Source organism: Labrus mixtus, chromosome 12 (genome assembly GCF_963584025.1).
Source record: "Labrus mixtus chromosome 12, fLabMix1.1, whole genome shotgun sequence".
In the NCBI taxonomy this organism is placed as follows: Eukaryota; Metazoa; Chordata; class Actinopteri; order Labriformes; family Labridae; genus Labrus; species Labrus mixtus.
Genome location: NC_083623.1, coordinates 25,443,521 through 25,469,492, shown reverse-complemented (window position 1 = coordinate 25,469,492; position 25,972 = coordinate 25,443,521). Strand labels below are relative to the sequence as shown.

Here is a 25,972-nt window from a genome sequence, read left to right as displayed (position 1 = left end):
TGAGTCTACAGGTCATTCAGAAAGTATTCAAACCACTTCCTTCACTTACTATCTTGCAGCCTCATGCTAAAATCTTTACCTTCCTTCCACCTCATGGCCTGTTTTTTCCTCTGATATTCTTAGTCATCTGTGAGACCTTACATAGACAGCTGTGTGCCTGTGTGTCTAATTGACCACAGGTGGACTCCAGTACAGGTGGCGATACAAGATGATCAGGAGAAGTGAGAGGCACCTGAGCTAGATTTTCAGTGTCATAGCAACGGGTCAGAATACTGATCAGTTTTTCCTTTTGAATAAATTAGCAAAAAAAAATCTAAAAATGATGTTTTCCGCTTTCTCATTATTGAGTGAAGATGGATGTGAGAAAACATTCATTTAAACGGTTTTAGCATCAGGCTGCAACGTAACATAATGTGAAACAAGGGAAAGGTCTGAGCTGAATGCGCTGAGGAGACAGTTGTAGTTCAAATGTAGTTTTTTTAAAAATCAGGTATCAAACCATCGTTCACACATTTTTAAGGGTTTACTCTAAGTGGCAACCTCCTGCACAGGAAGTCACATACACACCCATTCAAAAAAGCCTGTTTTTACAGCAGAAATTAACATGTTTACAGCCTGGTTCAAAAAAAAGGTCTAGTTAGCTCATGTCCTGATTGGCTCACACTGTACGGGGTGAATTTTTTTATAACTCGTCTGTTTTGATTTGATGAAGGATAAGAGTTATTAACAATAAGATGTGTAGCTGACTTGATTGACAGGGCGGCATGAGGTAATGTGATGACTGTTGGAAATTATTTGAGGTAATGTAAGTACTCAACACTAAAAATTCTACAGGTTACACCTTTAATTTCCAGATTTCTAATGACAGAAACGGTGTGTCCTGTTAATAGTTAAGGGTTCAAAACAACTTAGATTTCAAAGAAATAAGATCTGTTGGAGATGATTGAAGTTCTGTTAAGTTCACATAAAATGACTTTTCATGAAGCACAACAGGACCTTTAAATCTCTTATTGTCATCTCAACAGCAATATCCAAGCAAACAGGGATCTATCCTCAGAGCGTTACAACACACCGTGCTCCTGAACGCAGCACTCTGACACTTCACACAGGTGGTAAAACAAACAGTGTTTGTCTCTCTGATGCAGAAATCTTACAATTATAGGTCGAAGAGATCAGCTTTTAAAGAACTTCAGAAGCACGAGAAAGTGTGTTAAATCAAACATCACAGTAAAAGTTTCACTTTGAGCCTTCCCTTGAAAGCCAACCTAAAATAAAAGCACAACAGTTGGCACGTCTCACTGTCTGTCACATGTTGTAATAAGCAGATGCAAAAGAGAGACAGAGAGAGAGAGAGAGAGAGAGAGAGACAGAGAGAGAGAGAGAGAGAGAGAGAGAGAGACAGAGAGAGAGAGAGAGACTTATCCCGATGCACAATAGTTGTAACAAATGTGAGCAGTTTCACTTTTAATGGGCTGAAGGAAAAGGATGGAGGGAATCCCTTCATTGTTTAAAAGGTGATGAGCTCACTCCAGTTAACGATGGGGGGGGGGGGGGGGGGGGGGGGGGGGGATAAACAAGTGATGAACTCAACAGGAATCACAGCCAACATCTTGCAGACAGATTGCATTCAAGTGACCGCCAACATGCTTCACCTGCAACCCTTCCTCCATGTGGAGGAATGCAACCTGCTCCTTTAAAGTTCACTGGCTTCAGCTGATGCATGCAAAACGACCCCGAGAGAGAGAGAGAGAGAGAGAGAGAGAGAGAGAGAGAGAGAGAGAGAGAGCCCTGATAGTCATGTGACGTGGTGTCCTTCATCTGACTCCACTGAGCATCAATAGGTGATGCTGATGATGGTGATGTGGGAGAGAGAGAGAGAGAGAGGGAGGAGGTAAACAACCGAGCAGAGGGTCTAAAAAACCAATGCGTCAAGATGCATTTGGGGCTAAACCCTCCTGTGGGATAATAAACACAGCCCGTGGGTAACCTACTTGTTTAATTAGCTTTAGGTGCTGTTTCTTCATTAAGTGGGCTACATGCATGCTGCAGCTGTGTGCAGGCTATTTAAGTGAACCCATGCACACAGGATACCGTTATTAAAGAAGAAAGAAAGGAAGCCGACACCTCACCATAGCAACCGTTTTCACATAAAGGAGGACTAGCCAGCTAACAGGCCACCTAAACACCTTCAGGTTCAAGAAGAAAAAAAAAAACGATGATAAAAACAAAAACACCAAGAGAAATCAAAGTGATTCATTCGGCTGCAGAAACACAGCCGGGCTGGAGGATGGATAAAATTTTTTAAAAAAGCAGCGTCTCTTACCAGTTTGAACGCGTCTAATAATCTTGAGCTCTGTAATCCATGTCCGTCCTGTGTGAATGATCTGACGGGAGGAACGGGAGGAACGGGAGCGGTGCCCTGGTGTCGCCGTGCTGCTCGTCGTGGCCGCTGTGTGTGTGTGTGTGCGTGTGATGATGATGATGGCGTTAGCAGCTCTGCAGGGCCCACAATGAAACCGCTGCTGCCTTCGAGGATTGTCGGAAAAATCACAATCAGTGTTTCAACCTCAACGAACCGTCATAACAATATAGGAAGGCAAGCAAGAAATGCGTAGACATATCTGGCTGAAGTTGGGAAAGTTATGTTTTAACAACAAAGGAAGAAAAGATTATTGTTTTTGTTCTTATTTAGGCTAATTTCAGTAAATATTACAGGCCTCTAATTCCCTGCCTTTTCATCCTATTTGTGATTTCAATTAGCATAATTTTACATATTTTTTTGTTGTTTAATTTAAAAAAAAAACTGTTGCAATTATAACTAAGTCTAAGTACGGAGCCCCTGAAGTCCCAAAAAGTAAAAAAAGAAACATCTTGTGGCACAATATATAATCATCTTTTGCGAACCAGATTTATCTTTCTTAACTTTTGTAAGGTGAACCGGATTTCCGAGCTTTCTAGTATCACATGAAGTGCGCACAACGGGCCCTGTACTTTGACGGACATGGCGTCGTCCAATCAGAACACAGCAGAGAAAAGGAGATGGGCGGGGCAGGCGTTATCGTGTTAAATGTTTTGATTTCTTTGGATATTTTTTGATATAATGTAAAGCAACGAGTTCAGAAGTATTTTTAAAAGATGTTCAACACAATTAATGAAGTCTAGAAGGTTTTACAGAGTCTCAATAGAGCTACAGAAGCTGCCCAGCTTCACTTTTATTGTGATACTTTTACACTTACGTTTCTGATAAAAATAATTACAATGTTATAGTCTAATAAAACCATCTTAATGTCATCTGTGTATCCAGCAGGAAAAGTCCTGCTGACGTTTGCTGAGTTGTGTCTTCAGTGACAAACAGCTGTTTGAGGTCTAACATGTGTTTGGGTTTTAACTCAACGCTGGAGCGCCATCTTTCGTCTGTGTGAAGAACTGCACTCTAATCTTAAAAAGCAGGAAGCTGACTCTGGGAAACGTATAAAGACACTGTTCAAAACTAATCAAAGGAGCTGTTTATCTAATTTCCATCCATTAAGCCTGATGTTATTGTTCCTTAACGTTCATTGTGTGCCGGTCCACAGAGACCACTGGGCCCCTGAAAGGCTTAGTGAATGGGCCTCCAGCCTCCACAGATGTTATTTAATAATATGATGTGTGTGGGATCAGCAGTAAGAGCTAGCCTCCTCCTGGCTAACAATCGCCTCCTCAGCCTGGCTCAGATCAGGGGCTTAATAAGTAAGCGCTGTGTGTCTGACCACACCCCCTCTCTGGAAAGCATTTGGTGGCTCGGTCTTTCTCGCTCCATGTCCTATTGTTTACAGTGAGAAGGCAGACTCAGAGGGCAGAACAAACACCTAGCTGTGGGAGTGTCACCCACCTGGGGGAGGGGTTACTGCCCTTTGTGATGTCATGAAGGGAAAATCTCCAAACGGCCTGTTTGAGCACACATTTTATGAAAAGTGGAGCAGGTAGAAGACGGAGAGGATGGACTTTTCTCATCATTGGGGGTTTGTAGACAGACTAGAGACACATGTTAGTGTTAGAGAAACATGTTGAGGTGTATTTTGAATATATAAAACCTTTTTTAATTGATATAGTGCAAATTCAAAACTGATCATTACACATCAGATGTTAGCTTTTACACAAAATTAATTCAATATCCAAACTTTTCTTTTTCACGTTCAACTACCTTCAAAAATATCTGCTACATATAGTTATATATTTATTTTTGCATTATGGTATCTCAGGCATTTCTGGCATTTATTTATTGTTTGAACTGTTCCCCCAAGTTGGTCACTATATGCAAAAAATATGTGTAAAAAAACCAAGTGGGTATATAAAAAAATCTGCAGAATGTTGGTTTATTTATTCTTGAATTGACCTGAGTACAGGGTCTGAACATTACACACAGTCTGTGTTATCTTGGAGGTGGCTTTATAAAACATTTAACACACCACAAAGCATATGCATCAGCACCGCACATGTACGTACTGTTGTGTGTGGATAAGTGGATTTTTGCTGAGAATAACTTTGGTCTAGACATTGAGATAAGGTGATTTATGACCTTATTCCAGCTCCACTGTGTAAGAAGCTGCTGATATCCTTCATCTTGATGGGATGACTTATGGTTAGTGTGTGACTCTGTCCTGTCCAGTAAAGGACAGCTGGAGGTTATGAGTTGTGGGGAGCTAGCAGCGGGGTGCAGCGGGGCTGTCAGCTCTGACAGACCGGTCTGCAGACGTCAGACACCAACTGTCGCCTCAGTTGAGGATCAGATCCGGCAGCAGAGACTGGAACACCTCTGTTCTCTGTGCACAGGTGTGCTGTGTCCCTGCAGCACAAACTGTCTGCAGCAGGACGGATTGATCACAGCAGCTTTAAGATGAACTCATAGACTTTATGAATAGAGTTTGATGTTTTTCTATTTCTTGTTTTTTTAATTTCACAGTGTCTCCTCTAACAATGTATATTTCTTATGTGCTTGTTTTATTTATTTTCCTGCTCTCTTATCTTTTAAATTTCTCTCCTGTTTTTATACTTTTTCCCTTTTGTAGAGCTGACCCTAGAAGAAGAAGAAAGTATACTCCGTCCAAGCAAGGTGAAATTAAATTTTACACTCTGTTGTTCAACACGCTACACACACATAGGTTGAAATACTCTTGAGCTGTCTGAGGGGGTTTGGTGCCTTGCTCAAGGGCAGCTCAGCAGTGCTCAGGAAGAGAACCAGCACCCCTCCAGATACCAGATCCATTTCCAGACTTGATCCGCACCCTACTGTCCTATCTCTAAAACAAAGGCTTTCAGTTTCATTCCAGCTTTATTTGGATATCGTTTTGTTTTCATGAGATTGAAAGAGAACATGAGGTCACAGAAACCTGACTACGCTGCAAAAGCTCAAATCTGAGCGTATAAAGATAAAGATACACTTTATTGTAATATGTTATATAAGTGTAAACACTATTCTGGGATAACACATCACAAGAATGGAACTGGAGAGACGGACAGAAAAGTGTTTCATTATGATGTCACAGAGGTTGGCCCTTAAATAAAAGAATACAATAACTTTGTTTTTTGTATCCTAATGAACAGCTGTCTGAAACTTTGACACATGTAGAAAGTTGTGATGTTCATTATTAAACAAGTCCGACAGGTCAGGATGTAGAATTGTTGTCCTGGTTTGAACCAACCAAAAACAAACCAAAAAAAACTGTTTCTTAGCTAGCCTAGCTTATCATGCTAACAGGACCTGCTGTGTAACAACAGTTAGGCTAACTGTTGAAAAGGGAGTCAGTGTTTTCCTAACAGCTCCATCAGAGACACTACCTTAGAGAGTACCAATCAATGAATATGCTGCGTTTTGCACACACTGCATGTCTCTATTTTCAGTCGGCCACAGTGGAAAATAATGTGGAAACCTTTACCAACTCGAGCGATCACTGCAGGTGAATCTATGAATCCATACCTGTGGGTTTATGGTCAAATTGCAGCGTCCAGATTTGGAGGTTTGAAAATACGGTCACCTTTTGTTAAATCTGTTTGACAAATCAAAATGATGTGATGTGATGTGTTATAGCAGCGTTGGAAAAATCAAATAAATATACAGACAATGGTCCAGACTTACCTTCTACCTTTTATTTTATTTTTTTGATCGTCAATGAAAACATTTCCCACATGAGTCACAGCCTTTTGAGCCTTTTTATTAACAAAATCTCTGTTTATGAATGTAAATGAGCAGACAGATGCATCAACACAGAGTTACATAACATGAAACAGACAACATGTCAGAGCACAGTGAAACACTGAAACCTCTTTACTTTGCACAATATTTCAAGTGTTTAATGGTGAGCTGTCAGAGAGAGGTGTAACACTCAGTGAGCACCAGTAGGTGTCAGTGTTTCCTCAGACACTTCCTGCTTTGGTCGTTACTGTAAATATGTTGACTGTGAACTGTCTGTGCAGATGTGTGGACCAAACACTGCTGTTGTCTCCAGAGAACCAGGAATGTCCCCGCTGACCGAATGAATCAAAGCTTCAAACTTTACACAAACAACCAATCAGGTTTCATCTGAAGGAAGAAGTCGGCGTAGCTGTGAAAAACTTATCAGATACAAAAATGTCTGCCTAGTGTAGAAGAGAGTATCTGCACCCTGCTGAGCTGCAGCACAAGTTGACCTTTTGACTACCTCGGGTACATTTATTTACACCTGTCTGAATGTTGATTAATGTACACTATATACACTAAAAAGATAAAAAAACATAAAAGCAGTGAAGCCGCTTTGCTCAAGGTGTCACTCACTAATCGTAGATTCAAAACTACAGGTAGAGGAGAGATCCCCAAACGTTCAGAGCCCGGACTCAGCAGTGCTCATGAGGTTTGTTTACAGATGTAACAAGAAAGAAACATACAAATAAATGCTCAAATCCGTCACAGCACCAAAGCCAGGCCGATATAAGGGTTGGCTGATAACACTGGACATTATCAGCAAAAACAGGCACATCAGAGATCTGTTGATTGTGGGGATAAAAACAAGGCTTTGAGCCATTTAAAAAAGTTTCATCATCACAGAGTTGGTCAGTCAGAGTGTGCTCTATCGCTACAGTTTACAGTCCAGCCTCAGCACGGCCTGCAGCACACGGAGCAGAGCATCACAACTGAGAACACGCTCCGCACTAGAACTGCATGTTAATGTCAAATAGTCTTTAAAAGCAGCTCTCGTAGTAACTCTATAAATATGCAATCAACATAGAAAACGTCTAGTTTGATTGATGAAAAGGTCAGTTTATTTTGAAAAAATAACCCTCATCAGTCAGACTGTTAGTGTCATCCTGTGGCTGGCCAGGCTGCGTGGAGCTGTCTGTTTGAATACTTTATACCAGTGATCATCAACTGGCGTCCCGCGGGCCACACCCAGCCCCCCAAAGCTTCCCCATCCGGCCCCCTTTCGGGTGATTAAACTCAAAACATAAAATATAAAAAAACAAGGCTAAAATACGTGTTGGGTTAATTGGAGAGAAATTAGATTTCCCCTCTGACACCAACGTCTTCACATCACTCCTGGCAGCTGTCAGGCTGTCAAGCATATTTAAAAGTCTGGCCCCCTCAGTGTCTGTCAGTAAAAAAGCTGGTCCTTGTACAAATGTAGTTGATGACCAGTGGTTTATACAAACTCACCAACAGAAAGTGTTTTCTCTGGGAGTGTATCGTCTCACACCAAGCCTCAGATAACTTGTGGTGGAGTGTGTTTGCATGAGAGCTGGCTTTATGGTCAGAGGTAACGACATGATGAGAAACAGAACAGGTGCAAATATAAATTGTTGATCCAAGAAGGGAGACAGGATGCTTCAGGGTCCGAGCACCAACATGTGTCAGCATACACTAATCACTCACTCCCTCTCTCTCAGAACCTCCCTGCTCAGAACAGGCTGTTTCTGTGTCTGTACCTTTAAATATGTAAATGAGCTGTGTCTGACCTGGAATGACCTGGAAGGGCTTGTGTGTCTCATGTTTCTCGCTCCATGTCCTATTGTTTACAGTGAGAAGGCAGAGCTCCACAAGAGCAAAAGAAGACTTCAGCCTTTAAATAAGTCCTGATGTGTGCTGCCTGCTTCATGAGTGTGGCAGCCTTGGTGGTGCTGCTGTTGTTCATCAGTCCGTCCAGCTGCTGTAGACACCGCCTGTTGTCTTCAGAGGAGTCTCATGGACCACCTGCTTCACCCCCCTCGTCCTCCTCACTGCCAGAGAGACAGATGGAAACATGTCAAACACATTTCTTAAGATCAAATGGTCATGTGATTTGGTGTTAAAAAAACAAACCTGAAATTGGAGCCCTCCACGTCTTCGATGGTGTCGGGCAGAGGCTTGTTGGCTGTCTCAGGCAGCATCAGGGCGAGTGCAGAGCCCAGCAGAGGGCAGAGGCCACACAGGAACATGGGAGCGTGAGGACTGATGCCCTTCAGGAGGTACAGCATGGGAGCCAGGACTCCTCCGGTCCGAGCACACATGGAGCCGATACCGATCCCGTTCTGTCTGTGAGTGACAGAGGAGCGAGCATAGATGAAAAAAACATATAAAACAATGGAAGACACAAAAACCAGTAACTCTAGATCCACTAGAGCCACTGTGAGGGGTGACTGTGAGGAGACCCTTAAGCCTGGCTCAGACTGCAGGATAATCAGGCAGATTTGAGCTCCGATTCCTCCTCTCTGACAATCTCAGGGATGTTACAGACTAAAGGCTGCTCTGAACAGATTATCTTCTCAGATCATCTTGTAGTGTGAGTGGCACAAAGATCCAAACGTCCCCGATCTGCTTGGAGATCATCCGGGACGCCCTCATGTATTTCAAACATGTTTGATATCTAGGATTTAAAATCTTGACGATCACATCATGAATGGGTCTGGAGGAAGTCGTGTGTGACTACAGTAACCACGGGAGACGAGGGCGGACAGTAATGAGTGGACAGGTGGGCCGGACAACAGTAATGCAAGTTACCATCTGACCTCCAGGTCCTGATGAAGAATATACAATCTGTGTTGTCAGCGTCTCTCCAGACATTTCTTCAGCCAACACGTGTTTTTTAAAAATGTTTTTGTCCTCTCTGCACAGAGCATTATAATCACAAAATGAACCTCTAGCTCCAATGTTTACATGAGGTCACCTGAGTTGGTGCGTTCCTCCGTCTGGCACGATAATCTTGTAGTCTGTGATGTGCTATTATTTTCATATCTTATAGTGTGTGCATGCTTGAGATTATAGTGAGGAATATCTAGTTTAGAAACTGTACAGTCCAGGTGTCACCTTTAAAGGTCACATATCATGTAAAATAAACTTCACCAGGTTTTTCTAACATTAATATGTGTCTCTAGTCTGTCTACAAATGTTGAGAAAAGTCCATCCTCTCCGTCTTCTGCCTGCTCCACTTTTACGAAAATGTGTGCTCAAACAGGCTGTTTGGAGATTTTCTAGACATGATCAAATACAGGATCAGAGTGGTACATTCTCCACACACATCTGCAGACCAGCTGTGGGTTATTTACATGCTACTGCACATCCTTAAAGCCAAAGGCTCACATAAACACAAACACCAAATCCACAGAGATATTAGGCTATTCCAAGCCGGAAATCGAGGCCTATAAGCGCACCTGAACGTGGCGCTGCCCGTGGTTCTGAAAGTCGGTAAACTATAAAGCACACACTTTTCATCACCTGCTCCACCTGTTCATTATTCACTACCTACCTGATATTCTAATGCCAATAATCACTACAAAGCTCTTAATCAGTAAAAAGACTCACCTGAGGATACAAATCCCACACCATCTAGGCTGTAGACTATCACAAAGCACTACAGTATAAATCCACTGAAATAATAACAGTAAAGGTCAGGTCCATTCTGATTTCTGTATGTCTAAGACAATGTAAAGGTTAACGAGTTTCAAATGTGCCATCAAGCCCTTTTGGCGGTAAACCTGACATCACAACCGCATACATATGATGAGAGAGAGGGAGTGAGTGATTAGTGTATGCTGACACATGTTGGTGCTCGGACCCTGAAGCATCCTGTCTCCCTTCTTGGATCAACAATTTATATTTGCACCTGTTCTGTTTCTCATCATGTCGTTACCTCTGACCATAAAGCCAGCTCTCATGCAAACACACTCCACCACAAGTTATCTGAGGCTTGGTGTGAGACGATACACTCCCAGAGAAAACACTTTCTGTTGGTGAGTTTGTATAAACCACTGGTCATCAACTACATTTGTACAAGGACCAGCTTTTTTACTGACAGACACTGAGGGGGCCGGTCTTTTAAATATGCTTGCACATAGGGCATAGGCATGTTCAAATACATGATCAGAGTGGATTCATAACAAGAAACTTCACACACATGTTTTGAGGAGCTCTGAGACTTATTTAAAAGGAGTTGAATATGTGTCCTTTAAAAAGACAGCTTTACTTTACGGTTTAAAGCTATTTAGATAATATGATATGTCTGCGGTTTCAGACAAAGCCTTTATCTATGTTCTTACATAGTAAGCTCCAACCAAACAATCTGATTGGACAAGAGGCATTCCATGAGTGACAACATTAGGCCTTTTCACATCGTGTATGTATCCCTCCTCCTCCTCAGGCTGGGCTAAGAATACTTTTAATGAACATTTACAGCTGACAGAGTTTTTCTTTATTCATCATCTCAAACCTCAGAATCAAACAACAGACTCTGATGTCACTGTTTTCATGATTGATCAAATTCATTATTTTAACAAACAAGTAGGGCGCCACAAGAATGAGTCCTAAAATCCAGAAGTGAGTAAGCATATTAGCACCATGGGGTCTAAAATCTAAAAGTCAATGGGAATTATGAATGGGTTTGTGGTTAGACACCTGAAATAAGGTCTGTGGTTAACAAAAGCTTAAGAGATGTTGCCGTTTTGTTAGACCACATAAACTACGTTAGGTAATACCCCCACTTGTGAATTTTGAAGTTTTTACGCGTCTTTAAAAAGACGGTTGCTAACAAGTGGCTAAATGTGACTACAATGGTTGTCAGGGACATTAAACGTCATCACGCCGGACACAGAGGAACTCTCTCACTAGTCTGAGATCTCCTGTAGGCTTAATCTTTAGGTTAAGGCAAATATTATGTTAGTAAACTATTTATTAAGCTACGCTGATTAGTTTATCGGAGATCGTCTGTAGCATAACACTAGTGACGTCACAATCATCCGACCGTGGTGTAGTTAGCTTGTAGCATAACGTTAGCTTTTTACTTCTGTCAGCTGAATTAACACTTCAAACATCATAAACATGGTGTTCATGTGTGAAGATTATCCTGCTGAACAAAACGCCTACGCTTCAGAAACGTGTGTTTGCCACAGAGATTATTTTCTGCAATGATCCAAAAGCCAATGAAAAAATCCCACAGGCAAATTCTCATTAGACCCCATGGCGATGCTACTTCCTGGTTGGCCTTCAAAAATATGTCATTTGGCTCTGTGGTAACCATGGACACCACCTCTCTATCCTTGTTTAATCACAAGCTGTTAACTGTCACTAATCTTGATTAGTTGTATGACTTTTTCCATCAGGAGCTCAAAATATAGGTTATGTGAAGTAGACTCTTACCTGATGACTGTGGGGAACACTTCAGCTGAGTAGATATAAATGATGGAGAGAGAGGCCGTGATACCAAACTTCCCGATCATGGCCAGCACGGTTTTGATGACAGACAGGTCTACAGGAGAGGATGCAGAAGAGTCATGCTCTTTAACAGCTTGCACACATTGTAATAAACAATTCATATATTTGAGAATAAGTAGGGCCCTAAGGTGTTTAAAGGATTTCTGTTCATACCATCGGGGATAAAGATGGTGAGCAGGCAGGCCGTGCCGCCCACAACCAGGAAAGCCAGCTGCGAGATCTTGCGGGAGCGGTTGAGGGTGAAGAGGGTGATGGTGCGTGCAGGCATCTCCACCAGGCCAAAGATCAGCTGGGTCAGATAGATGTTCATATTGAAGTCAGAGATGTTGAGGGACAGGCCGTAGTACACGAGCACGTTGGCGAACCTGAAACAGACGGGGACAAAAACATCACATCACACAGCTCAGCTTTTAAGTATTCAGGACACAGAAGCACACCAGAGCTTGTTTCCACATATGTTGAGTTCTAGATGACAAATAGGTACAAAAATATTTGTAATATCCCTGAAAAGATAACTTCAGCTGATAGCCACCAAACAGGCTGTAATGGCAGCTACCTAAATCATCAAGTAAAGAACATCAACCAAAAGTATTAACAGGCTCAGACTGTTACTTTAAAGGAGCAATCAGTAAGTGACACATCATGCTATCTGTGCCTTTCTGAACTCATATTCGGCTCATCTCTAGCATACACACATTGCCCCCCTTCATGCAGAATCTTTAGTGGGGTATGGGCATGAAAAAGTTTGGTTAAGTTGGGATGAAATCGTTGTGTTCACAGATGCAGCTCACCCAGAATGTGAGGCACATTTTTCAGGTGTTTTGGTCAGGTATAAAAACTGTTTTTTGCTTCAGGTGTTGAGTTTTAAATTCCCAACAATTCTTCAAGTTAAAAAAAAGTCTTCAACAAAACTTCATTTGAAGGGCTCTCCAATCGTAAACCATGGTGGGATGTTGATGGTTGCCGACAGATGGAGCAGGCCTCTCTCAGTTTTTGTTTAAAGCAAACACTGTGGCACACCAAGACACTTTGAAAACTTACTGACAGGCTGCCGTTTAAATCTCCTCCCCCAGAGTACACAGGCTGCGGTCCTGTTGCTGTTTAGAAACGGTCCCTTTTTAAGGTAAATGACCTGGAAGTATTTAAGTGGCCGCCATGACACAACAGGGGATCCAAATACGGGAATGACGAACCTTTAAAGAATTTCCAATCAGAAAACAATTTGGTTTATCCTTCAGGTAACCTAATCATCCTCTCTTGTTCATAAAGGTATCTGCAGCTCAACCCTTAATGTGCTTGTACAGAAAGTGTGTTTATCAGGTGATGACTTGAAGCTGAAATGTGTTGGATTATTTACCTGCATATATGAGACTTTTTAAATCTCTGTTTGACAAACCTCTGTTTATCATTTTTTAAGTGTTTAACAGACGATTGGACGGTTAGAGATTAAAGTAAAATAAAACATGAAAATGTTAAAGGAGCAATCAGTAAGATATCTACTGATTGAAATGATGAAGTGACCTTACTATATGATATCAGACATTACGGAAACATACTTTGTTGAAGTACATGCTCAAACTAGGATCAATATTGGAGATGCTTTTGAAAAATGGAGAGAGGTTAGAACACAGAAAGGTTTACAGACCCATGCAGAGCTGGATAAACACTGAAGCTTCATTGTCCACCACATGGTGACCTGCGTGAGCATCGACTCTAGAGAGGAGGGAGGGGGGAGACAGATCTCTACAATGTTTAGAATTTGGACTGCAGTACCCATTTTAAACACTAGGTGTCAGAGTTATATATTGCTCCTTTAACACTGTTTAACAAAAAATAAATAATGACCAAGAATTTGGTTTTACAAAATAAATATGAGGATAAAAAAAATATAGATATAAATGTCTTCAATCAAATGTGTAATTCACAGTTGTATCATGATTTTAAGATTTAAACATTTTTGCAGATCTTTAAAATACTTTTGAACTTCTTCACCTAAAGTTTATTCCTGTGCAACACTTGGAGTTGTCCAATGTTTAAACGGTTGTTTTTTTTTAACACAAATATCCTGAACATTAACAACATTTCAAGGGTGAGCTGCATCTATAAAGTCTGAACTTTACCTCAGACTTTTCCTGCCAGACCCCTTGTTAAATTTCAGTGTGAAGTTGTGGTGATGTGCAAGGGAGAATTCACCAGGAGCAAGTGGACAGGAGTGATGAGGTTTATATTAAGTGATTGGTGCCATCTTTGTGCTTGTAAAGAAGATGCTTCATCATGTTTTCTGCAGCTAGTATGTTTGTTTTTTCAACTGTTGGTTCAGTGAATTTGTCCAATTACACTTATGATATAAAGGCAAAGTGTCTTCATCAGACAGCACGGTAAGAACACAACAGGCATTTTGAATTCATCTACAGATCTTAGTAATTTCACCACTGCAGACCAACATCATCCACCTTAAGCTGGCCACACTCGAGAGGATTTTCAAATCTTAACTGATTTAAAATGTGGGAGGCCACAGACAAAAGGATTTTTAATATTATAATCCTCCGAACGCACACACTATAGATGAGTCAGCCAGACCTGGAGACCACACATCTGCAGTCTGTAGAAACAGACACAAGACCTCACAGACACCCCAGACTTTGGAAGAAAACAAATATGGAGGACGATGGACGTCATCAGCTGGTTGTCCTGCTGTGTGTTTTGTTTTGTTTCTCATTGGCTCATCGGAGTCACTCGGACTAGAAATCATAAACATCAAATCAAACATTTATGATAATTAGGATTCCAGATTGAAGGGCTGTGACTCGATGGGAAGCATTTGAGTTCTTTTTCTTCTTTTGACAAATAATTGGTTGCAACAAGCGGTGAATTTGACCACGCCCCCCCCGATTGTTGAAGGGGGCAAAGAGGGCCCAAAATCGTCTCATGTCTGCAGCCATCTTAATGTGACTTCAGATTCAGATTCTCTAAACTTTGAGAAAACAGTATAAGTCATTGTGGACTCCTCACATCCTTCCTTAGCCTCATGAGGTCTTCTTTGATGAGTGGTTAGGAAATGACAATGCACTACTTGAACACACCCTGCGTACAAAAGGGGTGCGCATGCTCGTTAACATTTAACGATCTGCAGGAGTGCATTCCAGTCATCTTATAGACTGGCCACTAAACCTACCAACTCTGTGGACCCCTACCTTCAACTCTGGTTGTGGAGGGTCTGCCACATTGAGTGGGCTGTAAAACCCTCCAACAGTCTGCAGGGCTGCTGAGTTACTGACCATGCGTTTCAAGTTCATCACACATTAATGAAAGTCTGTTATAACCTGCACATTCTGCTCTGAACAAGATCATAATTAAGAGAATCACACAGATGTCCCGATGAAAACTTTACAATAACTTCATTATCTAACAAACCGAAATCAAATATATCCTCTCTGAGTCATGACTGTCTACAATGAGTGAGAATCGTCCGCCAGCTGTACTGTGATCTGAGCAGTGTCTCCATCATGTTTACATGGATGAGCTCGAGCCAAGCACAATTTTGACCAACGTTTGCGCTTAGTGGTTCTTAAATATTGTGTGATGGGAGAGGGGTTGGAGGTGTGTTTCTGGAGGAGAGCGAAAGCTTCAGTATGAATGAGGTGTGGCCAAACAGCAGTTTGTTTTGGTTATATGCTGGTGCTCAAGGGGCGACATCTACTGGATCAAAAGGTCGCACATTCTTCCTTTAATACTGAGTTATAAAAGCTTGTCAACATACAAACATTGCGGCTGCGGTTCACTTCTTATAGTTAGAAAAGAACAAATACTTAAATGATGGTAACAACAAATAAAAACCTGTATGGTTCCCTCTGAGGGGTTGGAAATAATGGAGAGATGGATATTAAAAATAAAGCAGATGTTGCTTTGAGAGAATAAGATCAGTGATAGTTAAAGGTCACATATTATTTAAAATACACTTCACCATGTTTTCTAACACTTGTATGTGTCTCTAGACCCTAACCCCTGTACAGTGTGTGCCGATCCAGATATGAGCTAATCAGACCTGTTTGGTGTTTTGAACCCGGCTGTAAACATGTTAATCTCTGCTGTAGAAACAGGCTTTTCTGAATGGGTGTGTATGTGACTTCCTGTTGCTTCTGCAGCCAGCCTCTAGTGGACACTCGAGGAACTGCAGGATTTTACACTTAAGCATTGGCTTCATCTTTCAACACCGGAGTTTGCTGCTTGGCCTTTACTCGATTGGACAGCTGACAACAGATGGGAATCACAGAGGAGGGGGAGGGTAGATACTGAGGGCTGTATCATCTACCAACCGAGGAAAAGTAGAAAAGCTATGTTTTGGGTGTTTCCTTCACTGACTTAGAATGACAATTAGAGTAAACAGTGCTGGAGAAAAGGATAATCTTTCAGACCCTTTAACCTTAGTCTTGATATGATGAAGCAGGTAAAGCTCTGCTCATACTCACCAGAGGTAAAACACAATTAAAGACTGCTTCCTCATCTTCGGGGTTCGAACAAGGTCGATGAATGAGTATTTTCTCTTCACCTCTGTCTTCTCTTCAACTTTATAGACCTGGTAAAAGAGACACACAGAGGGAGAGACTTTAAAGTCAGGCTGATAAAGGGACACCACACAGCACTGTTTGAGTAGTTTGCATGTTGAAACGATAATGATTGATAGAAACATGTATGCAAAGTGACTATGTTGCTTCACAGTGAGCAGGAATCATTGGAGACTCAATATGCAGAAATGCATTGCTGTTGTGCAGTTCTGTGACATTTTCTAATGTTTTGCTGTGTTTTAAACTTAGTGAAGAGCTGACCATGAGCTCACTGTGCACATACAGCAGTAGTAAGAAATTTCATCAACATTAAGGCTTTTAAGCACCATACTTTTCTTTGCCTTTCAGAGACACAACATCAAAGTGTTAAATAGTATATTTAACAGTGCGTTTCTCTGCTAGCTAAAACCATGAGCATGCTTTCCTACAGCACTGCAACTGACTTTTTGAGGAGGAGCACAACAGTTTGGAGGTAATATTAAAAAAGCTGCACTTCAATGAGAACATAATGTTTCCTCCTGGTGACAAAGCTTGTACCTGATTCAATTTTTGGCTACAGTTTGCAGCTCTACCCGTCTTATTATTTGATTCAAAGAAGTTTTCACTCCAAGAACAACAACCATCATAATGACATTAATATCAGATTTTCCTTATCCTCAAAGTAGAGTGACCACCATACATGCCGATTTGACCAGGACCGTCTCCTTTTCAAGCTCTGTGTCCTGAGTCCCCACAAATATCTATGAAACACTCAAATGTCCTGGTTTTGAACAGTCCCTGTCCCAGTTCTTACCAAACAAAACAATAAACTGTCTGCATATTTGTCAATCAGTGTCGTTTCCAAGACTATTGCTCTTTTAACCAGAAGAAAAACATCACTAATACAAACACTAAGATGAGTCAAAGTTCAGACAATCTCGGGTTCCGGCTGTTGCTTAGGTAGCCTAGCTTATCATGCTAACAGGACCTGCTGCGACAGGTAGGCGAGCTGTCATGCCGAAAAGGAGTTGAGCTCCAGGAGAGTTACAGCTTCATCCAGAGTTTCCACAGAAAGTCTGAGTGAGCTGATGTGAACTCACAGCAGGATATAATGAGGAGAATTCACTTCAAGCAAATGGGAGGGGGTTGTGACGTTTATATCCTGTGAACTGCTGCATATTGTTTTCTGGGGCAGACCTCCAAAAATGATCTTGATATTTTCAGGAGTGCAGATGTGAAAACACCTATAGGATTGTAAACTGTCATATACTGTAAGTGTAGGCTTTCTGGACTTCTGTAAGTCTAAATTTAACAGGAAACCCCACAAAAAAATTGTCTATGGTGAAAATGTTTTTAAGGTCACAGCTGTATTTGACCTTATCCTTTAATTGGTCCCAAAATGAAACAGAATTTATGAGTGTAAATTGTTTTTAAAAATCACACCAAACTTTTTGACAAAATGTGGGGAGGCTGAACAAAGGTAGAATTTCACAACATCAACCAGGCTTTGACAAAGACCTTTAATTTTACTATTGAAAAGCTGTGTAAAGAAGATACATCTCATGACTCGAGAACCATAAAGAAAGTGTTAGAATCTCTACCTGACACATCTCCAGATCTTTGGTGAGGGGGTGCCCGTTCATCTGAGCTGCTTTCCGGATCACTTCCCATGCTTCCTCCTGCCTGTCATTGGCCATTAACCAGCGAGCTGACTTTGGCAACACCCTTAAATATAAAGAAAAAAACACTCAAATTACGCACTATAGTACTGCAGGACTAGCGCCTTTCTTACATTAGCTTACAAAGGTACATCAAATATTATATACATTATCATTTATGTTTTTCAAAAATAAAACAATCATTGTAAACATCCATAGTAAAGGATACCCTGAGAAGTAGGTCATTAGATTTCAATGGGCTGCGACACTGAGGTGGGAATTCAATAATAATTTACCGCGTCTGCTAATTCCACCAAATATTGAGCATAATTCCTCCCACTATCTGCTCTGTCTCAAAGTCAGTAATATAAATGTCAAAGTCCCGTTTACAGCCTGTATTTACAGATGATTTGTCTTTAGGTGATCCGGAGGATGGAGTTATTGTCATGATCACTGGAAAGTCAACGCAGGATATCTTAAGTACCATAAATACTGCAGCACAGTTACCACCAACTCTCAGCAGACGGTTAATCTTTCAGTCTTACTACATGTGACTGTGAGCGGCATCATTACTGATCTTCCCCCCCAAAATGACTGTATAATGGCTCAGTTAAATACCCAGAAAATATCCCTGGCGCACAGAAATGCTGTTTGCTCTGCGGCGCAGTTAGGGGCGCATTTAACCCTTTGTGCATGTTTTGGTAAGTAGACATCGTTTTTTGACATGTTTGCAGGATAAGCAGGCGCAACAGTGTATTATGTCCTGAGAGACATTAGGAATTTGGTACCAGTGTTCATTCAGCAAAACACATTTTGTAGCTTGACTGATTAATGGGCCAGCCGATAGTATCGGCCAATATTAGCATATCAAGTGACTATTGCTATCAGCTAATTTTATCGCAGATATGCGTCGATATTACTAGATTTATTTACCAGTCAAACAGCATTTCATTTTAGTATCGTGTATTACACTAGCAGTTCTCCTTCACTAGCGGAGGGCGCTATATGGATTACAACAAGCATCATCACTCTCAAGTGTCAAGCGGTGACACACGTACATTACTTTCCAGTAACCATCTTGTCTATGTTACACTGTCTGTCTTTTCCATAAGCGTTTGATAATTGCATTTGGGTGATCAATGCAATAAATCTAAATCTATCTATCTCTCTCTCTTTTCTTTTCCTTTCTTTTTTAAAGATTTATTTTGGGGCTTTTTATGCCTTTATTGGAGAGATAGGACAGTGGATAGAGTTAGAAATAAGAGAGAGAGAGAGTGGGAATGACATGCAGGAAACAGGAAAAGATTCTATATCAGTCGGGCTCCATTTTTTATGACATCATTACTTCATAGGAAAAAGTGATCACCTGTATCTTTCATTGAAAAAGCACAACAAATGCAGTCTGTCATCGATTTTCATTTTCTTTTGAGAACTTAGGAAACTGTTTTTCTGCATCAGAACACACATTGTGTCAGAGCGGGGTCAATGTGCTGCCCTGCTGTGACTCACCAGATGTAGAAGATGAAGAGGAAACCAGGTGCTGAAATAGCTAACTGCAGTTTACGCCAGTCTCTGATGAGGTATGCCACGCCGGCCAGCAGTATGTAGCCAAAACCAAAGGAGTAGTCGGTGATGATCCCTGCCAGCATCCGCTGCCTGGATCCTGTCCATTCGGTGCCTGTATGAGACACAAACAGGAAATACTTGAAATACTGTTTATACATCTTCGGAGGAAACAGAATAAAGTTGTACAACTTAAATATTTTAAAAGATGGATCACATCTTTTGTTTTCACTTAGAAAATGGAAAACAACATACTGACAGCAGCAGAGAGAAAACATTTCTCTCTCATTTCTTTGGATAGTTCATTTAGCTACAGCTTCAAGATTTCCACGACCAGTGTTGTGAGTTTCTACTTGAGTTTCCTGACCTACTTAGTGAAGCTGTGAGTCTGCTTTATTAGGCAAACAGATACTAAAAGAAAACCTAAGTGAGCTTTGTTAATCTTCTCGAGTACCTGCGACATTCTTTCTTAAAAGACGCTGAGCTTTTTTGAGTGTGACAAATGCTATTCTGCAAAGCTGCAAGCACCTTTAGGTACCTCCCTGCACGGATGGCTGGAGAAGATTCACAGTCAGATATATGAAAAGGTAGTTAACACGATCAAACCAATCTGTCTGCCAGGCTTGATGTTCACAAAAAATCAAGAGCTTTTAGCCTTGAAACGTGCAAATAATGCAAATAACTGCGTTTTCAGTCACCTTTTGGAAACTCCTTCCAGGGTGAAGATTTTCAGAAATTCTGTTTAAGGTGTTTATGTGTAGACGGGGAGAAGTGAGTTTGATTCTTGTAACGTCTCACTGTGCGCCGGTTTCTTCTCCATATGACATCATCGTGCAACGCTGTCACTTTTGTTTACATGAGATTAGTGCGATGGCAGGCGTAACAGGACGAGTGCTGGTGTTAACGATGCTAACTGGACTTTATACATGCTTACACAAGCATACAAAGTTACTCTCCCACTATGTTGACGAGCAGAGACTCCTACAGTAAATGGAAAACGTTGTAAATTAAATGGTCATTGCAGAGGAATGACGGGAAAATTTGAGCATGTCTAGAACATCGTTTTGACTTGGCGTGCTCATGACAGCTGTTACAGTGTGTTTTCGCATTTTCATGTAGACGAAGATGTTTTTGAGAACTTAGCGTGTGTACAGGATTCTTTTTTGAAACTGAGGAAAAAATACCCGCCTACGTGTGAACTAGGCCTTAGAAACATCCCAATATACAAGGTTTTGTATCACTATGTCCGTCGTAGTGTGATGAGATAGCTGGGCAGTTGCTTGTAGTTAAAGCACAGTGTTAGTGCAGCAGCAGTTAAGTTACCATAATGCTAACCGAGTAAAACTGAAATCATTAAGCTATGGCAATTTCTGTGTTGTTCTTTGTTTTTCCACCAGGAAATGAGGGTGTCCCACTGTAACAAGTGCCTTAGCCTGTGTGGCAGCTTTAAGATAAGGAGACATGAATCACACGCAGCTGTGACCTTATCTGAGACACTGACCCAGGACGAAGGCATTCATGATGACCCCGGAGATAGACGTTCCAACGATAAACCGAAGAGCCGTGTACACGTAGAAATTAGGGGCGAAGGAAGCAGCGACGCCAAAGACAGCCTGGACAGCGAGGTTGATGAGGATGATAATTCTGCGACCGTACCTGAAAAAGGAGACATTTACAAAAGGTGGTCATTCTGGGATTCCAACAAACCTAAAAACTTTATTTACAAAATGGTTCATTAAAATTGGTGTCAACACCATTTTTTTGTAGAGCAGAAATTATTTAAGACTGTTTGAAACACGGACGTATAGTGTCAGTGATGTCACACATTGGGTTCTGCAGAGGCTTTATGAAACCAAAAATGGTGGTCTCGACCAAACTTTTAATCAATCTTGAGAATGGCAAAGAGGTGAAACTAAGGCAGCCCTCGTTGGTTCAAAGCCCACTTGTTAGTCAAATCAGCCAAACTCCAAATTATGCAAATTTATGGAAAACTCTTTAAAGGAGCAATCAGTAAGACATGTAGTGAATGAAATGATAAAGTGATCTTACTATATGATCAGACATTAATGAAACATGCTATGTTGAAGTGCTGGCTTCTCTGACAACAATGCAGCAGTCAGTATGTCCTCCTTCTAACTTTAGATTCTGGTCCTGAATGATCTGGATTTGTTTGAAACAGAGAAGGTAGGCGGTTTTAAGAAACCCCCATGCGGCCGTTTTGGACGCCCCTCGGTTTGCCAGATATGAGAGCAGTTATCAGGTCAAACCAACAGGTGTTGCAGTGATGGAAGTGTTCAAGAGAAGTGGTTCAGATAGAAGTGATTGTACCCGACCTAAAAAGTCTCTGCATGTTTCTAATAAGCTCCATGAGCAGAAACGTGATCAAACTAGGATCAATATTGGAGATGCTTTTGAAAAATGGAGAGAGGTTAGAACACAGAAAGGTTTACAGACCCATGCAGAGCTGGATAAACACTGAAGCTTCAGTGTCCTCAACATGGCAACCTGTGTGAGCATTGACTCTAGAGAGGGGGGGGGGGGGGGGGAGCTCTCTACAATGTTTAGAATTTGGACTGCAGTACCCATTTTAAACACTAGGTGTCAGAGTTACATATTGCTCCTTTAATAAGATCAAAACAAACTTATAAATAATGAACCCCCTTTGTAAAGTGTTTACCAACGAATAATGAGCTATTGATATTATTTTCATTATGCCGGCTGTAAACATGTTTATTTCTGCTCTTAAACAAGCATTTTAAAATGAGACCTCATTAGGATTCCTTGGCTTTTGCAGCCAGTTTCAAGTGGACACTCGAGGAACAGCAGTTTTTTGTACTTCACTTTTCAACTCTAGAGGTTGCCACTTGCTGAAGACTGGTACATGCAATCAAACTTACTTATCAGCTAAGCTCCCAAACACTACAGCTCCGACCAGGAGGCCAGACATGTAGATGGAGGAGCCCAGGTTGTTCAGGTTGGCATTATCACAAACCAAATCCCACTGCAAGAAGAGCAGGACAGATCAATTATTAAACACATTTTTCATGAACTGTCTGAGAATTAAACCCTTTACATGAGACCTGCTTGAAAATGTTTTTTCAAAGTAGTATGACCTTATAAGGTCCAAAGATCCAGATTGCTGTGAATTTCAGTCCTGGTGTCCTTGTTCCCAAAGGGCCTTTCTGTGTCCCTCTGACCTTTCTTATTCCCAGGTATGGTCCACATTCCTCTTTGACAAGCTGTTGTGCTCAAACCAAGCGTTAAAGACCAGATCTTTAAGAAAGTAGCAGTGCTCATTCATGTTTTCAAAAACTCCTTTTATTGTCTTCTCCCTTTGTCTTTATTATTCAACACCAAGCGGTTGTTCTGTTTGAGGAAACTGTGCTCCTTCCACGTTGACAGAACCTTGTTGACCTTGTTTTATCGTGCTTTTATTAAATCTGTTTTATCCTTTTGCTTGGTGTCATGGTTTGGGAACATCAAAAACAAAAAATGTCTGGATCAAATTATGAAATGGTCCAGCAGGCTGAACCCAGAATCCCTGTACAGTAAACAGTTACAGAGGATATCTGGCTCCGTTTTAAAAGACTCCCACCCCTCAAATATTGAATTCCAGCTCCCCCTGTCCTTTGTCCCAGCAACCATCAGTGAGCTGAACAAGATATAATGCAGAAGCAATCTTCTTTTGGAGCATTTTTAGTATATTTATTGATCTCTGCACTTTTGATCTTGTCTTTCCTTTATCTTGTTTTTACTGATGGCTAATTTCTACCATTGCTATAGTCTCATTTTTATCTTGTTTTTATTCTTATTCTTATGATGGGTTACTTTATCTTTGTTTTTTACTGACAGGCTTTTCTCTTTAGTACTGAGCACTGTTGTCACTTCATCATGTTTTTTCATGTTTTGTCCTGTGCTGTCGTTTTGTGTGTAAAAAGAGGCCGACTCACGCTGCAAACCAAATCTACCTACGGGTACAAATAAAGTTACCTTACCTTCACTTAACAATACAAATAATTTTCATTGCATTTTCATCAAAAAAGATCAGACTCCTGAACGAATGGTGAAGGCCCTCATTTTATACAAACATGTCTAAATCCCAACATATAAATATGGCGGTTTGATCTTCAGCCATGCAGCTTCCCCTCTCCCATCCTTTTGATTGAAGCATGGCTCAGCATGGTAGTTATTGGTGTCACATTTTCCACCTCCACTTCGGCTTTTGAAATAAAACTGTCAGGTCCTCAGATATAAAAAAGCAAGTTCTATTTCTACTTTTTAATATAACACTCACTTTGGTTTATATTCTGCAACAGATCCAGTTTGTATATCAAGTCAAGTCATTCAATCTACTGGGTAGGATTGAGTAAAAACATCAAACAAGTGTTAGAATAATGATTGATATCTGTAAGATAGCCATGTAACTATTCAAAGAATGTTAAATCATATACATTATGATGAAAAAAGTCGACTGTTCAAACTGGCTACCGAGGTCCTAAAGATGAATTGAGCGATATATTTCTAGTGGCAGTGCTCACCATCAGTGTCACTCCTCCCTCACAGACCAAACAAATAAAGGAGGGACTTCTGAGATCAGCTTTGTCAACAGCACTGTTACAGGAGAGTCCGACTCGTCTTTTAGAGGAAATAGAGCTGCTGCTGATGATAGGACATGATACCTTAACCTTCATGTTTTCTTGGTGATATTTCCTTGAGTCAAAGCAAATATTAAGCACACAGAGCTATCTAAAAACACACCTAACAGAGAGTACAGGGGGAAGCAAAAGTTCACTTTTGCCATGAACATGATGTAAATGAATCTTGTCATCATCAGCTCTACACCTGGAAAATGTTCCCTCAAACATGAGTCAGACTAGCGTCTCCTCCGCCACTGTTGTTGTCAAAGCTGATATCAGAAGTCCCGCCCATTCGTGATTTCATTGGCCAGTGAGGAACCAGTGACACTGATGACCGTCGCACTATTACAAAAGTTAAACTGTTTATAACTGAGAGCGCAGCGACACAAAAAAACCCTGATGCTGAGGGCGTTTAACGCTCAGATCGCCGAGTGCTGACACGCTGAACTACATTTGTTACAAAGCAGCTTTTATACACAAGGGGAGGAGCCGGCCGTCCCGTCCATGTAAACACAGCTCTGACAACAACACAGCCAGCGGGACTCGAGCTTCTCACTCATTGTAGACAGTCATGACTCAGAGAGACATTTACACAGGATATACTTGATTTCTGATATATATATGTAAAATGTTACATATTCTTCCTTTAAGATGATGTAGATTATGCCATATAAAAACACATGGTTTCACAGTATTGACATTTTTGACAACCCCAGTACCTGGATCTTGATATGACGCGTTGTGTCGGTGGTTCCGCAGTCGTGTAAAGCAAGTTGGGACTGTAAACAGACTTATCCACAGCTGGATCTTTACTGACCCTCTGGAATATTCACATTCACATTGTGAAATCAAATGTATATCTCGTGCCAGCCAGCCACATGTTCCATTGCTTTACACAATCTGGTTCATGTAACTGCTCCTGCTGCTCACCCCTCAGGCTCATGTGTTACAAAACCTCGCACTGTGTCAGCGTTTAGGAAGGCCCCAAAAGATGCCTGCACTGTAGGAGTCCATCTCTAGACTGTCTCACGTGTCAGGCTCTAAAACACTACTAAGCCCCTCCAAATTCCTGAGCTGCATGGAGTCCTAATATCCAATACAACAGCTGCAAATATAGATATTCACTTCATTGTGTTAGGCTGTTGCTTTGTTACTCACCTCGGTCACTATGGTGTTTTGAAAGGTCTCTGTACTGTACTCCCAGCCCCCCTGGCAGCTCCCAGAAGGGAGTCCATTTCCAAGGCCACTGTGGTTCAAGGGGGCAGCGCAGGACAGCCGTGTCCAGCCATCAGAGGCCGACTGACGGCTGTGGGTGAAGTTCGTGGTAGCAGGAGCATCAGCTGAAGGCCATGTGAGGCGACACAAATGTGGAGGAACAGCCCCGGAGAAGATAGAGATGAACATGTGCAACGCCAGGAATATCTGAGGTACAGAGATCCACACGTACAAGAGCTTCTGGAACCGCCCGAAGCCCCCGATGAGACAGAGAATTTCATCAAAATTCATTTCTCTGGCTTATTAAAGGTTCAGACTTTAAATGTGTCCACCAGTTAATAATCAGAAAAGATTCAAAAGGTGTTCATAAAATAGAGCTGATGCACAAAGCAGAGAGTCAAGCATCAGTTAAGTCTGAGATAAAAAAAACCCAACAACACAGAACTGAACGTGTGCAGGCCCCTAGATGTGCTCACACCTGGCTATCTGTGAGCTGTGCAGCTCTCCGAGGGAGGAATGGGGAGTTAAGTAAAGCAGGAGGGAGGTGTTTGCCCTGGGTGGGAGGAGCTGCTGCGTGATGGTGGCTGAGCAGCTGCTTTTGTCCCCTGTGCCCGCACACTCTCATTCAAAAAGTTTCACAAGTTTGACTTAGGTAAGGACTGT

At 41.5% G+C, this 25,972-nt stretch overlaps 2 protein-coding genes across 3 annotated transcripts in view; both read right to left on the bottom strand.

The window, feature by feature from the left end:
• Positions 1-2,485, bottom strand: part of fynb (FYN proto-oncogene, Src family tyrosine kinase b) — a 79,969-nt gene extending 77,484 nt beyond the window's left edge. For both annotated transcript variants that reach the window (XM_061051344.1, XM_061051345.1), the window contains exon 1: positions 2,324-2,485. The gene's annotated coding sequence lies outside the window, so the exon portion shown is untranslated. The remainder of the gene's footprint in view (positions 1-2,323) is intronic.
• Positions 2,486-8,043: 5,558 nt separating this feature from the next.
• Positions 8,044-25,792, bottom strand: si:dkey-119m7.4 (uncharacterized protein LOC560629 homolog). The gene is made up of 10 exons (XM_061051347.1): positions 25,253-25,792; positions 22,355-22,458; positions 20,959-21,113; positions 19,404-19,572; positions 17,838-17,961; positions 16,162-16,268; positions 11,846-12,057; positions 11,618-11,726; positions 8,309-8,521; positions 8,044-8,226 (listed from the first exon to the last, which is right to left on the bottom strand). Exons 1-10 carry the CDS (start codon positions 25,598-25,600, stop codon positions 8,190-8,192), a joined length of 1,578 nt encoding a protein of 525 aa, XP_060907330.1. The 5' UTR covers positions 25,601-25,792; the 3' UTR covers positions 8,044-8,189.
• Positions 25,793-25,972: the final 180 nt, after the last annotated feature.

Coding starts and splice junctions, on each gene's coding strand:
- si:dkey-119m7.4 (XM_061051347.1), bottom strand. CDS start 25,600: ATGAATTTTGATGAAATTCTCTGTCTCATCGGGGGCTTCGGGCGGTTC. Junction 12,058..16,161: donor TTAATTGTGTTTTACCTCTG/GTGAGTATGAGC, acceptor CGTCTGTTTCAG/GTTCGCCAACGTGCTCGTGT. Junction 11,727..11,845: donor CACCATCTTTATCCCCGATG/GTATGAACAGAA, acceptor CCTCTCCTGTAG/ACCTGTCTGTCATCAAAACC.